Genomic DNA, 17,321 nt, shown 5'->3' with positions numbered 1-17,321 from the left:
TAGTTTCCAGTCCTGGCAACAATGCTATGGCATCCTTGTTGCTGTTGTTAGGTGCCAAAGAGTCAGTTCCAACTCATAGCAACCCTACATGCAAGAGAACGAAACACTGCCCAGTCCTGCGCCATCCTCATGATTGTTGTTATGCTTGATCCCGTTGTTACAGCCACTTTGTCAATCCATCTCGTTGAGGGTCTTCCTCTTTTTCGCTGACCCTCCAATTTACCAAGCATGTCGTCCTTCTCCAGGAACTGATCCTTCCTGATAACATGTCCAAAGTATGTGAGATGAAGCATCGTCATCCTCACTTCTAAGGAGGACTCTGTACTTCTTCCAAGACAGATTTGTTCATTCTTTGGGCAGTCCATGGTATACTCAAATATTCTTCGCCAACACCACAGACAATGTCTCACTGCTATTTATAAGGTTTTCACTGGCTAATTTTTCTCAGAAGTAGACTGCCATGGCTTCTTCCTAGGTTGTCTTAGTCTGGAAGCTCAGCTGAAACCTGTCTTCCAGGGGTGACCCTGCTGATACCTGAATACCAGTGGCATATATAGCTTCAGGCATCACAGCAACACGTAAGCCCCCAGAGTACAACAAACCAACAGACACATATGGCATCCTAGAGAAGAAAAAAACCAAAGACATAGATACAGTCTGGTGAGCTGGAGTTTGGTGCTGGTGTGGCATGAAAGAGAAGCTGCACCAAACCAGCAGGGAGCCAGGATAAGCAGAATTCAGGGCAGGGCTGAGGCTCAGACTCGCTAGTAGTAAATTTGTGACAGCATCTGTTGTCAGGCAGGGTGAGACATAATCCCTAAGGGAGTCATGGCAGTAAGAGTGGCCTCAGCAGGCAAAGGCTTGGTCAACAAGGTCAAAGTGAGGGCCCAAGGGCAGAAAAGAAGATCTGAGGCCTGACTCTGATACCAAGAAATCTGTTTTGCTGGTAACAATTTGTACCACATGTCTAATTGCAGTGCTTTCACCTAGAGCATCACAAATCTCTCTTTGTCTGCTACACACCTGAGGCATCCTTCTAGACATCAAAGATCAGCAATCCTGGGCGACTGTAGTCAATTCTGATTCCCCATGAGTGAAGCAGCAGCCCCTCTGCCTGGGAGTCCCCAGTAGTCATGCCGGATGGCAGAGCTAGGGCATATGAGCAGACTGGCTGACTCCAGCCTGCCCAGGCCCTCCAAGGGATGGATGGATGCAGGTGCCACTGGATCCCCTGTGTCACTTACTCCCATGCCTACCACATCTGTTCTCCCTTCCTTTTCTTCCAGGGTGTTAACAGGGATCAATAAACTTGGACAATAGTCTTCATTATTTCCAAGTAGCAGTATAACTACTGACAAAGCACTTAAATCCATGGATCTAAACGTCTGCATTGAATGTTGGAGCCAGCTCCACACAACCACTAAGAATGGGGACTCCAAAATCTTAATCATTTTGTGACTTTCTCTATTAAAGTCATATTGGCTGCGATTTTTAGTCATTCCAGATGATTAGAATGCATATACTCTTCTCATCCTTGAGAGATGAATGGTCTTCAGGATCTGAGCATTATTTAATGTAAAAGGTTACTCAATAATGAAATGATAAAATAGTTTAAAAGGGTACATTTACTTCCAAGACATGAATTCTTTCAACTCTCTGCATTTAATTTCTACCTTTCCATTTGGACTGCCCTAACTTTTAGAACTGCATTTGTTATTTCTTATTCATGTCCTTAAACACATTCCAGGCACCTCAGCCAAGGTTACTACTTCTACAATTACCTGGAGCTTGAGCTAAAGAACTAGGGTTGGATATGGATGATAAAGAATATTGAAATAAACAAAATATTTAAAATTGAGTTCAACTGTTTGTGTTCTTATTTATTCAGTCCCCAAAATATAAAATTCTTCCTTTATTTTCAGGTAGTTAAGAATTATAACTACTTTGTGCATTTAAAAGAAATTTAAGTTTCTTTCAAACGCACAAAGTGGTTATAATTTCCACTAGGGTAGAAAAGTTTTTGACATTCTCAAACAAGTACAATACTTGAAAAATCTCAGTCTGAGGTAGATAAGGCAAATCAGAAGAATAACATATACTGAATATTACATATCATTTACAAGTTAACGGAAATGGTAAGTTTCACAAGGTTTAACCCAGTTGTACATTACAATTCATAATGTGAATTTAATTTACATTTCCTTAAGTTATCACAAAAATAATTCAAATGAAAATATGTAACAGGCATTTCAGACAGTTTTTTCTTCCTCATGTACAACAACTATGTAATGATACCAAATTAAGTACCTACCATTGCCAGAGAGAGTTATACCAGTCTTTGCATCAACATTGTGCGGGAAGTAAGTGTTGCAGTCTGCACCAATCCAGTGCCTGTTACACACACACTTCAGCTCGTTACTGCATACCTGAAATCCAAATCCACCTAGAGTAAACATCAACTCTCTAGTACAGAGGCACGAAAAATAAACATTAATTTCTAATTATTATATACTTAAAATCTGATGATACTGAAGAAATTACTGGTACTTTTTTTCTAAAACTAATTCTTCTGTTTCTTACTCAACTATCTAAAGAGATATTTTCTTTTTAACGGGGGAATGAATCTTGGAGCCCTGGTGGCACAGTGGTTAAGAACTCAGCCACTAACCAAAAGGTCGGCAGTTTGAATCCTTGGAAACCCTGTGGGGCAGTTCTACTCTGTCCTAAAGGGTCGCTATGAGTTGGAATCTAAAGAGATATTTTCTAGAGACCGAAAGGGATTTCTGGATGACCCAAAGATTTTTAAAAGAGAAGCTAATGTTTATGTATAAAAATATCAATGACATTAGTATTGTTTTGGCTTTCATTAAGTTACATTTTGTTAAGAGAGAGATGAAAAAACTAAGCAGAAGTGTAATTCTCGGTCAGTTATCCAATACAAAGGTTGCTTTCTTCCACAGGAGGAAAATCTTTCTTCCACAATGTTATTAAACTTTTAGGACACTGAATGAGATCAAGAGAAATCTAATAAAGAAGAGGGAAGCCTCATGCATTGTAGTGGTCCGAAAGAAAACTTTTTAAAGCTATAATCTTGGCAACTCAACCCAAGCCACAAAGAGTAGCTACTTCGAAGTCACAGAAACGGTGAGCTTCCACTAATACAGCAATTTGGGAAAAAATTCATATAGGAATGACACCAAATTTTTTTAAATTAGAAGGAAAAGAATCTCTCTTAATTTAACCATCCCGAAAACAATCTACACCTAGATTTTATAATTCAAAACATGTTTCAACAGAGTGGGAAGTAAGAAAGAGTTACGTTATGTTCAAAATCAAAGAAGCTCTTCCTGAGGTAGGTTTTCACCACATGGTTTCTGTCTTTTGTCTGATCTAATTTACCATAAATAGGAAAATAAGCAGTTTAAGGTCATACGTATTTCTGTAATATAAAAGAAATGCATACTGCCCCATGACCAGGTACTGAATACTTACTCCATTTCCTGAGCAAATAGTGCCTTCTTTACTGCTTAAGCAAGTACTAAAGTTGAAGGAAGCCACAGGAAGACACCTGTGTTCTAAGCACATCATTTTAGGACCACAAGGTGTACCATCTTCCACATAGCCAAGATCTACATCTTCTTCAAGCTTAACATGCCCACCACTACAAATAAATTGAAAGCAAAAAGAAAATGGAATTCCATTAATCCATATTCATCTGGAGAGTATGTTTAAAAAACTAAAAAGTGGGCAACAGCACCTCCTCCATTTTCTATTCATCTAATAAAAACTAGGAGCATAAACTACTTTTATTGATTCCTTTCTTATTTATATATGTATCTTTAAATAATGAGCTTCTGTTACCATTTCTTGATTTTTTTTTTTTTTTTTTTTCCATTTTAGGCATGATCAATTGACTCCCTTTTATGGAATCTGAGAAGTTATCTCTGTCTTCCCCCTCCCATTCCACACACTCAATCTTCCTTTCCCCTTATCTTCCCATAATTTTAGTTTAATCAATAACTAAATGTTACTCAGTTGAGTGACACATGTCATGATTAAATTTTCTTTTCCTGTACAAATTCTTTGTTTTCCCTCAGATTAACAATCTATTTATTGTTTCTTTGGTTATCTTTCTACAAAATTATTACTGATTCAAAACTAATCCACACTTTCTGCCAGCTGTCAAAATCACCACTTCAGATTGCCTGAACATCAGTTCATCATCCTGGAGAAATTTCTCCTGGAATCTACTGACCTGCTCCAACAGAGACTGGTCGTCCCATGTGCCGAGAGTGGAGCTGTTAACCTTGGATTTCCCCTCACCATTAACAATTTGAGGACTGTCCTGTCTCTTCTGTGGTGAGTGCCTTCAATCCTATACTCCCTACCTTTCTCTTTCTTGGTTTACACCTTCATTTTGATGGAGCACATCTTTCAGTAGCTCCCTGAAAAAGGGTGTACGGAGGCAAATTTGGGAGAAACTTAAGTATCTAAGAATGTCTTTATTTTCTACCCTCGCATTTGACTGATAATTTATCTGAGTACAGAATTCCAATTTGGAAATCATTTTCTCCACTGTCTTCTGGCTCCCAAGGCTGCTTTTGGTAGCTCCTAACCCATTCTAATTTCTGATCCTTCATTTTTTTCCTTCTTTCTGGAAGCTTTGGATTCTTTTCTCGGTCCTAAGAATCCGAAATTTCATAATTATATGTTTATAGATCGCTTTAATTTCATCCATTGTGCCTGACACTTTTCTCTATATCCTTTTCTCTATATTCCATCTCTGCCTTTTTGCTCTACTTTCTGGGAGGTAATTTTAGCTACTGAGTTTTATTTCTGCCATCATATTTTTAATTTCCAGCAGCACATTTTTCTTCTTGAATGTACCCTGTTTTTAATTATAGCACCCTATTCTTTTTTCGTGATAGAAATAAGCCTCTTATAAATATTTTTTTTCTTTTTTCTGGTTGTTTTTGTCTTTTTTTTTTTTTCATGTTAGAGATTTTCCTCACATGTCTGATTATGTTTTATACTGTGCTTGTATTTGGTTTGGGAGACCAGAAAGATGATTGGAAATCCTAGGGCTTTCCGACTATGAATGTCAATGAGGCTAGACCACTTGCATACAACTTGTGATATCAATATTGCCTGCTGTCCTTCTGTTTGGAAATCTTGTGTTGTAACCCCTGCAGTTTATAAAGCTTTTTCCATGGGAGGGTAGGTAATCCCCAGTTTAATAGAGTCAAGACAGTAATGTGTGGATCTAATTACTTCTTTAACAAATTTTTCGCTATCTTCTTTATTTTAGTACCCGCTATAGGGTCTCTATGAGTCGGAATCGACTCATGGCACTAGGTTTGGTTTTTTGGGTTTTTACCCCCAATTCCTTTACTCCCTCTTACAAAGTAGATGCTGCTGCTAGTTTCTGAGCCTTTTGGGAACTGACATCATATATTGGGCTGGTTCTCAGTTTTCCCCGTTACTGGCTTAAGGTTCAGCTTTCTTGTATTTGCTATGTAACGATCTGCAACTCCTACGTTTGCTTTCTAAATTTCAAAATACTGTTGCTGTCATCTCCTCTCTCTCTCTGTCTCCCTATAGATGTATGCATTCTAACAAAGAGCCATTTCGTGTTATTTTAGTGGGGTTTCAGAAGGGAACAAAAGCAGATGTATATATTTAATCTACTGCTTTTACCAAAAAATCCCCATTCTTCTTAATAAGAATGAAATCAAACTACAGCCAGCAAGATTTTACTAATCAACTAAACATAAATATACAAATATAACTCTAGCAACCACATAATATTTTGCTTTCAACTAATTCTTCTCTTCATCTCTTTTCTGTCTGGATTTACTCAGTTACCTCTATGAACTGGATTCTATTTACGCTTACTAATATGCACATGAGCTGAAAACAGAAGTGGTTTTAAACTGTGTTCCTAGGAAGTGAGCTGACAAATGTCCTCACAGAATGGTTAGGTAATTACCTGCAGTTTAATGTTCTTCCCTGCTGCACAACTAAAGTAGATGTGATTTCACCATCGAGTTCTCCAAGCCTTGGGATAGTACCAATATTGGTACATAAAAGGTAACCACAGAGCACATCCCTGTGTTAAAAGAGTGCCAATTATATATCCACGAAGACATAACAAATCATTTGCAGTTAAAACAATAATCTTACCTCAATTCTGCATTCATTTTTTCATCGACTCTTTATTCATATGTCAAGCAAAGTAAGCCCAAATTAGTCTGCCTCTTACTTTAAAAAGTGTTTTCCCTGAAACTGTTATGGCACATCAAAATCCCAATTGTTTTCTGTATTTTCCTTTACTCTTCATTAGTTCAAATGTTTATCTAAAGAAAACTGTCCATCAAATAGATTTCTTTTATATCAGAATCTCTTTTCTTACAAGACATTACTGTATATGCTAATTTTTTAGTATTTGATAAGTGAATGAAAGACTTTTGCATGGACATCCTTTTGGAATTTAGATATTCCCTCAATCTGTTATCCCAGAATTAAAGAAGAGACTGTATGCTGTATATATTTTATATATTCCCAACCACGAGGGCTCACCATCCCTTTGTCAATATATTTCACTATTTCCTCCACTATCACATATAATTCTAATTTAACTTGTAAAATATCTTTACTGGTGTTCAACACTATCTTACACATTCTTTATGTCCAACACATTTTAATTATTAACAGAGAAAATGGTAATCATCTTAATAAATTTCTTGGCAAGACTGGTAGACCAGCAGGACTATATATGGATCTATCAGACTTTATTAGATGGGAAAAGAGGAAAATTAGGATCTGTTTATATCATCAATATAGAAAAATATGTATTAATTCACCTTTAAAAAGATGTCGTTTTACTACATCTGTCATAAACAAAAATGCTTCAGCATTTTTTGAGTGTCATTTATGTACATGGACCTTACTTAGTATTTTATGGTATATAAAGAAAATCAGACATGATCTTTACCCTCAGGGAAATTATACACTAGATGAAAAGATAAATCACATATATACCATAACTATAAAACAGAGTTGAGACAAGGGCCACGAGAATAGTACAAAGGGCTGTGAGAGTTAAGAGGAGAAGAGAGAGATAATTTATTTCTACAATAAATCAGGAAAGGATTTATAGAGAAAGTATTGTCCAAGCTGGGTTTTAAAAAAACGGATAAATTTTTGAGTAGGGATGGTATGAGGATAAAGGAGCCTGCAGGGAAATCACAGCACAAATATAGACACAGGGTAGGACCGTATACTGCACATGTTAAGAACAATAGGTCTTCTAGAATTTGGAATAGAGAAACAAACACCAAAAAACGTAGGTTCAGGGCAAACTGTAGAGGAGGTTCAGTGCCAAGCTAAGGTTCCATCTTATTTGTTAAACAGAGCAGTAAGACATGCAGCAAAGTAGTTAAAGAGAGAGTGCGGTCAGGTTGTCTGCATTCCAATTCTGCTTCTACTACTTGTTAGCCACGTGATTTTGGGCACGTTAATTAGCTGTGCCTGAGCTTCCTTCTCCATAAATTGGTAAGAACAGCCATAAAGATTAAATGGCATAGTTTATGTAAAGTCTGATACAATGCTTAGCACATAGGGTGCACTCAATTAATGCTGGGTACTATTCAGACTATAAATCAAATATGTGGAGCTGGTCAAATTTTGAACAAAAAATGACATAGTCATAGAGAGTAGGAAGATCATTCTGATGGCAGCGTGCTAGAGAATGATGGTATAGAGATCCATCGAGAGACTTTTGTAATAGTTCACAAGTTAATATGGGTCTCAGTCGGGGTAACGACAACTGGAATGGAAGTGAAGGGATGAATTAAAGACGAACGGGAGTGGGGGACAAAAGGGAAGAGTGGACACAATTTGGCCACTGGACAATGTGCAAGAGGGAAGATGCAGTCACAGATCACTCTGAGGCTTCTAGGCAGATGGACAGTGAGATACTGAGACCTTCGGCAAAAACAGGGATGGCTTAGGAAAGTCAGGGCAGTTAATTCAACAACACACTGCATCCATATCCTGATGGCTTTAATTTTTATTGCTTTTGACCTGCTGGTAGGTATCTATTAGGTGAGAAAGTCCTGAGGCAGCTGCATGCATGACCTGGGCATTGGGAGAGAGGTCAGGGTATATGTCAAGATTTGGTAGCCTTCTGCATAGGTAATGCTGGTTAACACTGTGAAGAGATGAGGTAAGGAGGCAAGAGCATACTTTGAGGGATGTGAAAAACTGCAACGTCCCAGTTACTCAAAAAATGATGCTTGAAATTGACTGAGTGATGAACTCTGGACTGACTACTCCACCTCACCGTTTGTTGCATTGTATCCAGGTGTCTTTGTCTTTGCCACAGTTACCCTTCTCGGTTCCTTCAATATTCAGTTTCTCATAGCAGTATTTGTCTGACGCTGTCACTTCTGAAGCAGAATAAAGTGTTCTATCAGTGAGGGAGGTAAAATGTGAGCTGCTAAAATTTTTTATAATAAGGAAAACTGCAGCTTAAGGACTTTTCTTGACTGTGTTATCAATTCCAACTATCGTACTTATAGTTCACAAGAGTTTTCTTATATCATAGACATTCACGAAGCAGGTTCATTTTTCATGACTGCTTGTTTGAAACGTGGGAAACAAATGTATTTAGATCTCTGGTAGGATCCATGGAAACCCTGGTGGCGTAGTGGTTAAGTGCTACGGCTGCTAACCAAAGGGTCTGCAGTTCAAATCCGCCGGGCGCTCCTTGGAAACTCTATGGGGCAGTTCTACTCTGTCCTATAGGGTCGCTATGAGTCGGAATTGACTCGACGGCACTGGGTTTTGGTTTTTGGGTTTTGGTAGGATTCAGACTACGGGGTGCAAAAACAGTACTCCTTAGCCTTTGGCCAACAATCAGGGTAAGATGCCACTAAATGGTTCCTGGAATAAATGCTCCATGCTTTCATCTCAGTGACAGACAAAAAAGCATGACTTTCCCACTCAACAACTTTTATTAGTCATAAAAACAATTTTATTAAAATAGTTATGCACTATAACTAAGGATTAGGGAAATGGCGGTACAATTTCTACTTTGCTCACTATTTCTTAACAACTATAAAAACAACTTAATTTTATTCTTCTTCTAGAAAAGCTTGAATTCTGGCTGAATCTCAGACTCAAATAGCATTTTATGGCATATAGCATCTCTGTCAGGTTTTTATTTTTTCTGAAGCTAGGGTTGGTCGACTGAGTTATCTGAGAGTTAGATCAAAAGTGCTTTTCCAAATTAAACAGGGGAAGACTGTAGGTGTACATTAAAAATATGTGTGTGGGTGTGGGTAGCTTTTCTTACTTCTTGCTATCAGGTACTGTTTTTTCCTCAAGTAGAAAAAACAAAAAATGTATTTCTTTGTTCAGAGTACAAACCTGCAGGACTAAATTTTTCCCCAATCATGTTTCTCTCTGATTGCTCAGAAGAAAGCATGTACTTTCCCTCCCAAAAGGATTATAGCCAATATTTACGATAATTAAGGATTTTCTTAGAACTCATTACTTACATAACCTGCTTTCTAATACAAATTGTCTTTTGAAAGAGTGTAGAACAGAAACTGTTTTCAGAACAGCGAATAATACTTGTGGAAAAAATATACTATAAAACATTTAAATATAAATCTAGAGATATGACTTTACTATAAATATTATATATTTCCTCTGAAAATATGACAAACTTTGAAGAGAATAACATTAAAATTTCTTTTAAGCAGTGCTACCTCAACAGAAGGTTACCTCCAAGTAGGAAAGCTGGCTAATATAAGAAAGATAATTGAAGAGGAAAAAGAAACTCTAGGTAAGTGGCTACGGTTCTCAGTCAAGGATGCCCAAGCCAGGGCACATGTCCATCCCATATGGTTATACAGGTTTAGCTTAAGGGCTCTCAGCTGAGGGAACTACAAGTAGAGCTAAAATTCAGGCTTGCTCTTCTCTCCAAGCTGTGCACCCTGGCATGGGCTTCACCTGCCTGGCAGCAAAGGCACCTTCCATTTCATCCAAAGGCACTGTCAACTAGCCAAGATGTGTGGGGTTGTGTTCTCCCAAAGAAGGTATCTTTCTCCAATTTCCACAAAAGTGCCCCTGCTAAGACCTGCAGTGGCTTTGAGGATCTTTCAGTCATAAAAAGTGGTCAAAAATTTACTTTAAGTGCACAAGTCCTTGCGAAGTCTGCCTGAATATCATATTTTAAAAATGATCAAGTTACACTATTTACTTACTTTGCCCCCAAATGTATTTGCATTGTCTATTCCTGGTTTTACATCTTCCTCCAAAACAAATTCCCTAAAATGGAAAGGCATACCCATTAGCAATGCAATGCCTGCTTATGTCAGATAAATGAAGAAATTATGATTGGAAAAAACAGTCAATGTGTACTGGAGAGGAATTTTATCTTCAGAATTATAAAACATTTAAATTGACTTTTCTATTTTGTTAAGATCTCAGTAAGTCTTTCATGCTGTTGTACACAAAAAATGTTAAGTAAAAATGAAGTGACTTACCTCAACACCATCACATGGGTATCCATCCATTTTATGAATGTTAGGGGCACACTAGGAAAAGAGAACAGAACTATGAACCAAATGTGGAGGAGAATATCAGGCTAAGCTAATCCATTTGATGTTTTCATTTTAGAAATAAAGTCGGATAATATATTAGTCTCTTAAGCTATCTGATAAGAAAAACAAAGAAGGTCAAGAGACAGCAAGAAGAAATATAATTGGTGCACTTTCTCCTAAAAATATGAATCTACCAGAGGCACAAACCATTGATTACACAGAAGCAAAGAAAATGAACCAACTGCAATGGATTAAGCCAATGCTAATATGAAGAGACTCTTGCTTCACACAGACACACTGTTATTCAGAGCAAGAAAAACACGGGGACAAAACAAAAGCAAGAAGGGTGCCAGGGTAGATGGAGCAGTTAAGTAGTTTCTTCTCTTTGGCCATAAGAAGCACACAAGGCTTTTACTTAAATGACTCTGAGTAGGAGTCTATTTAGAGAATGTTAGAAAAGGACATGCTTTGTAACTTCCCTTTTATTTCCTCATAGCAACTGTAGAAAATTACAAGACATTTTTTTTAAATTGTACTCTAAGTGAAAGTTTACAGCTGAAGTTAGTTTCCTGCCCCCACTACTCGGTCCCTCAGAGTGTTTTGTTGTGTTCAGGAAACTTCTTAGCTGTCAGTTTAGTCCACTTGTGCTGACTTCCCCTGTATTGTGTATTGTCCTTCCCTTCACCTATGATAATTCTTGTCTACTAACTAGTTACTGAATACTCCTCTCCCTCTCTCCCCACCTTCATAACCATCAAAGAATGTTTTCTTTTGCATTTAAACCTTTTTTTGAGTTCTTACGATAGTGGTCTCAATACAGTATTTGTCCTTTTGCAACTGACTAATTTCACTCGGCATAATGCCTTCCAGATTCATCCATGTTATGAGATGTCTTGCTGATTCATTGTTCCTCTTTATCACTGCACAGTATTCCATTGTGTGAATTTACCATAATTTGTTTATCCATTGGTCTATGGATGGGCACCTAGGTTGTTTACATCTTTTTGCTATTGTGAACAGTGTGTCAATGAACACAGATATGCATATATCTATTCGCGTGAGGGCTCTTATTTCTCTAGGATATATTCCAAGGAGTGGGACTGTTGCATCGTATCGTACTTCTATTTCTAGCTTTAAAGGAAGCATCAACTTGATTTCCAAAGTGGTTGTGCCATTTTACATTCCCACCAGTAGTGTGTAAGTGCTCCAGTCTCTCCACAACCTCTCCAACATTTATTATTTTGTATTTTTTGGGTTAATGCTAGCCTAAATTACAAGATATTTTTGTGAGGATATAAACAGACAGTGCTTTATAATTTATCATAAATTTTTTTTCTATCATAATAATAATACATACTCATTTGAGAAAAGGTGGGAAATGTAAAAATGTAGAAAAGACAAAAGTCATTCACATTCCTATCCTCCAAATCAATTACTTTCATATTTTGGTATATTTTCTACTTTTTTCTATAAAATTTGAAATTTTTAAACAAATCATGTATACTATTTTATATTTTGCTTCTTCTTTTTACGTTCATCCCATGAACTTCTTGATGTCATAAACTTTTTTTTACATGTTATTTCTAATAGCTGTAACACACTGTACTGAACAAACCACATAACCCACACATTAAAACATTCACTTAAAATTATTTCCAATGCATGCTGTTACAACTAAAGCAACAAAAGCAGCTTTATGCATACATCATTTTGGACTTAAGATTCTTTTAAAATTCCTGCTACTTATTGTATAATCACTTTCTAAAGAAACTGTACTAATATACTTTCCCTCCAAGAGCCTAAGAGGTAACCACTTCATTTTCTCCTCCTCATCAATAGGTGTTAGCTTAGAAAAATACTGTGTAATTAGACAGCAAGAAAGGAAAATATTTTTACATAAAAAATCTTTAATCTCTTAGGATGACTATGATAATAAAGCATTTTTAATGGTTAATGTAAGAACACCACTATAGAATCTCTCTTCTCTAGAGAAAAAAAAATATGCAGGCAGTCCTGGCTTTGTACACAGTTCTGATATACAAGCATTTCAGTTACCACAGTCTTGTTAAATAACACCAGTCCTTCACCAACATAGTTCAATTTCCAGTTACCACAGCATATTAACTGTGAATTAACTGTCTCAAGTACACGCTTTGTTACTACCTCTTCAGTCCCAAAATCACTATGTAAATAACAGATACACATCATGACCAGTGACCTACCACATCACTTCTTTCAAAGTCTGACAATGATTGGTCACTGCCCATTTGTTCTTCAATTCATTCACAGACAGCAAAGTGTGTAGATGTGTTGCCTCTTTGTCTCCCAGAGATAAACCCACGTGACGGTTTACAAAAACGGATAATCAAAAGTGGGAATTGGCCAACAAAGATGAAAGTGAAACCAAAAAAAAAAAGAAAGAAAAGTGATGACACGGGAAGTGAATTCAAATGGAGTGTAAATAGAGTTACAGAAGAAATAGTTGACTGTGGGAACGTTGGTACTGCTGTAGCTCAAGTGACTCTAGATACACAGCCAGAGGAACTCAGTGGAGAACTTACTGACGTAAAGAAAGTGGTTGCTATGAAAAAGATGAAGATGTCCTAGAGGAAGTGATGCCGGAAAAAATCTTCGTCTTAAAGGAACCCTCACAGATATTTCACAACATTGAAAAACAAGGATAAAATATTAGAAGGTGTCCCAAACTCTGAAAAGGGTACAACAATTCACCAACGCACAGAAAAGACGCTTGCTTCACATCCTAAGTTAAACAGCAAGAAGACAGCAAGCGGGCTTCAAATAGGGTTTTTACAAAGAAATAAAAGTACTTCTCAAAATTTCTAATGTTATCAGGTCGCTATAGGGTTGCTATGAGTCGGAATCGACTTGATGGCAACAGGGTTTTTGGTTTTTAAATAAATAATAGCCTAACTATTTTTTTCCATTTCTCTGTATATTTGTAACCAGCCATAAGTTTTTTAAAATTTTGATTAAAAAAAATTTATAGAACTATAGTAATTTTTCCCATTGATTACTAAAATCCCTTTACATGGTTTCACCTTGCATGGTGATTTTTACGGTCTAGTGCAAAGTGAGGACTGCTTACATATACACTGACCATGATGAAATCTGTGAACTCTCTCCAAAGCTTATCCAACTTTCCTAGCTTGTCTACCTACAACTAATGATATTAAATTCAAGAGCAGCTTTTAATGACTTAGACAAGCTATCCTGGATAAGCAAGAATCAAGATAAACAATGGGCCCCTGCTCTGAGCCAAATGTTCTGTGTGGGTTTCTCTGCCTTAATGGTTTACTGTCTTGTTTCAACCAACTGAAGAAAAGTCAATCTTCTTGTTTCTTCCCTCACTAAATGGATACAAATAAAATGTCTTTTACATCCTATTTAAAACAAAAATAGAATAGTTAAGGTATGCATGCAGTTATAGATCAGTTCAATACGAAGACAAGTATGCTGAACCTCAGCTCAAGCTTCGATTATTGAAATGTAAAATCAGTGAAAAATAAGTATATGGAGATTAGAGGTCACATGAAGCATCTTGTCCATTTACGTTTCTCCTGAGAGTTATAAAGGGGGCCCTAAAGATTCCTCAAGAGCCCTGGTGGTACAGTGGCTAAGCACTCTGCTGTTAACCAAAAAGTCAGAGGTTCGAACCCACCAGCTGCTCTATGGGAGAAAGGTGTGGCAGTTTGCTTCAGTAAAGATTTACAGCCTTGGGAACCCTATACAGCAGTTTTACTCTGTCCTATAGAGTCGCTATGATTCAGAATATGACTTGACAGCAATGGATTTGGTTTTTGGTTTGATAAAGTTGTCCCTTTTTCCATACAGTTTAGAGTAATTATTTTATAAATTACCTGGCTTGAATTTCCTGAGCACGTTTCACGAATATCACAATCATTTACTGCTTCTCGGCACACAGTCCCCATAGGCTGAAACTAAAATGAACAAAAAAATCAATGTGTAAAACTGTAGAAGGGGTGGGAGGAAACCTCTCACAGTTCCATCTAAAGAAGCAAAATGGTAATTGTTTGAAGAGAAATTTATTAAGCTATTTTAAGGTGGCAGCCCGCAAAAAACAGTTACCAAATGAAAAATTCTACTTTAATAGTTTCTTGTGTATGAAGGAATTTACATATTCATCACACATAAACCTTAAAATATTTTGCTAAAATAGGACCATCTTGATGATTCACCATCCGAGGGACAAGTTAGTCTAAGTTGTAGTAATTCTTCATTCCAAACAGTTCTTGGGTTTATACTTTACTTTAACGTTACCTTCATCATATTATTCTTTTTTGTTGTATCTGCCAAAAATACTCAAAGCTACATTTGGGGCTGAATTGCAAACATTAGATTTTCTGGCAAGGGTATCTCTCCCATGCTCCTCCTTGCCGTCTTTCCTTCTACCTCAGTTTTACATAGATATAAATCTTGGGTTTTTATTCTGTTCAAATGTTCCTATTATTTGTGCCTATAAGTGTAAGTTTCTTTTTTTTTGTATGTTTTCAAACACCTCAAATACTTTTTGTAAGTATGGGAATAGTACAAATAAATGTTTAACCTCACTGGATTTATAAACTGCAAGCCTACTCATTATAACAACACAAAACAGAAATACATAAAGTGAGTTGCCATTCTTCCCCTTCCCACTTCAATCTTCTCTCCCCCAATAACTCATGTTAATATTTTGGACCAGGTCTTTCTAATACTTTTGTCTCTGCTCACACAAACACACGCATTATTCGCCCTCCCAATTTCCCTGTATGAACCTCACCTTCTTCCCCTTGCTCACAATCCCTCCAGACATTCAAGTCTCCTGCTGTTCCTACAACATGCACAGCACACTGCCAACTCCAAGCAGGGTTTTAACAGATGTTTTTTAGGGGTTGTGAACAAAATTTGTTTATTTATTCATTCATCAAGTATTTACTAGGCATTTAGAATGAATGAATGTTCCAGGCACTGTCCCAGCCACTGGGGACTCAGTGGAGAACAGGACACAAGATCTCTGCTCACAAGGAACATATATTTTTGTGAGGGTAAATGACCAATAAGAATAAATAAGCAAGATAATTTTACATGCTCTGATTCTCTTCCTCCTTGGAATTGAGGCAAGTTACAATTTTAGAACATCTGAGGTAAGAATATGCACAGTTTTGAACCAGAATTTATATGAGTATAAAGTTCAAGAACTGCCAGGAAACCTCTGAAAGAAAGTATACAGTGAGGAAGAACTTACTCTAAGCGCTGGGATACAACAGAATACGTGCTGTCTAAAATTCCTGTCCTATCGGAACTTTGATTCTGATGAGAAGATAATAGACAAGTAAACAAGCAACATTTTAAGACAGAGTCTGCAAAATTATGGCTTTAGGGTCAAATCCATCTGGCCACCTGTTTTTTTTTTTTTTTTTAAATAAAGTTTTATTGTAACACTTCAGGCCTATTTGTTAATATATTTCCCATGACTGCCTTCCTGTTACAGAGGCAGTGTTGAGTAGCTGCAACAGAGATTTTCAGACCCACAAAGCCTAAAATATTTACTATCTGTGCATTTATAGAAAAATTTTGCCACTCTGTTTTATAGACACATTATTATAAATATATGTAGAAAAAGATGAATAAAGAGATACACACAATTTTCCACCTTGTTCTTCTATTCCCCCACCCCATTCACTATCCTGCTATGGCTCTCTCAGGAGCCCAGGGGGCAGGTGGGAGTAGAGGCTGAGAGTAAAGAAAGCAGCAGAGAAGACCCGACTGGACTGGTACAGTTGTAACTTATTTTGTGTGTTAGTTAATCATGCCATTTCATTTTACAGACTTTAATTTTATTATTTTGTACTTGTTCCTTGAAATGATTATATCACAAGGAGCCTAATTCTACAAATCAAAGAAGATGGTGTAATTAAATGCATTTAACAGATGGGGAAACTAAAAGATGGGGAGTTAAAATAACTGATTTGGTGTCCCTTGTTATGGCCATTGGAGAAGCTGACAGAATAAGCAGCTGAAGTAGCCAAAATTAATGTTTGTTTTACATTTGGTTTAATCTTCCTTTTTAAGAGAGCACTTTCAGAGACTTCTGCCAGTGCCTTACTTGTCTTAAGAAGTCGCCAGAAGACATAGCAGGATAGTGGAAATGACAAACTGCTGCCAGCAGATCTGGGACGTAATTCCACATCTACTCCTCACTAGCTGAGTGAGCCTCCATAGGTTATTAACTTCCTTGAGACTGGCTTGCTCAATTATAAAAACTGGGATAATAACGCTTATCCCAAAAGTATGGTTGTGAGCATTGCCTAAGACAACTAGGGGGGATTTTGCCCCATATAGGGACATCTGGAAATGTCTGGTGATGTGTTTGGTAGTCGCAACTGGGAGGGAGGATACTGGCATGTAGTGGGTACGGGCCAGGGCTGCTGCTAAACATCATATAATGCACAAGATACACACTCACAACAAAGAATTATTCGTCCCCAAATGTTAGTACGCCAGGGCTGAGAAACCCTGATCAAAGATGATATAAATTAAAAGTTCTTAGCACAATCCGTGGCACAGAGGTGTTTAATACGATGGTTTCATTTCCTACCCTCCCTTAACTCACTGGACTAAAGCTAGGCAATAGCAAACAATCATTAAGAAATTGCTTGTGTATTTATTCATTCATTCAACAAATATTTC

The 17,321-nt window shown here is 37.1% G+C and overlaps 1 protein-coding gene across 1 annotated transcript in view; it reads right to left on the bottom strand.

The window, feature by feature from the left end:
* Nucleotides 1–17,321, bottom strand: part of ADAM22 (ADAM metallopeptidase domain 22) — a 64,381-nt gene that overhangs the window by 34,468 nt on the left and 12,592 nt on the right. The window contains exons 9-15 of the mRNA XM_064290404.1: nt 14,492–14,572; nt 10,557–10,607; nt 10,275–10,338; nt 8,345–8,450; nt 5,990–6,109; nt 3,493–3,661; nt 2,312–2,426 (exon numbers count right to left, since the gene is read on the bottom strand). Coding sequence (XP_064146474.1) covers nt 2,312–2,426; nt 3,493–3,661; nt 5,990–6,109; nt 8,345–8,450; nt 10,275–10,338; nt 10,557–10,607; nt 14,492–14,572 — 706 coding nt within the window. The remainder of the gene's footprint in view (nt 1–2,311; nt 2,427–3,492; nt 3,662–5,989; nt 6,110–8,344; nt 8,451–10,274; nt 10,339–10,556; nt 10,608–14,491; nt 14,573–17,321) is intronic.

This window comes from Loxodonta africana, chromosome 8 (genome assembly GCF_030014295.1).
Source record: "Loxodonta africana isolate mLoxAfr1 chromosome 8, mLoxAfr1.hap2, whole genome shotgun sequence".
Classification (NCBI taxonomy): domain Eukaryota; kingdom Metazoa; phylum Chordata; class Mammalia; order Proboscidea; family Elephantidae; genus Loxodonta; species Loxodonta africana.
The sequence above is the reverse complement of the archived record's forward strand: the minus strand, read 5'-3'. Positions and strand labels throughout refer to the sequence as shown.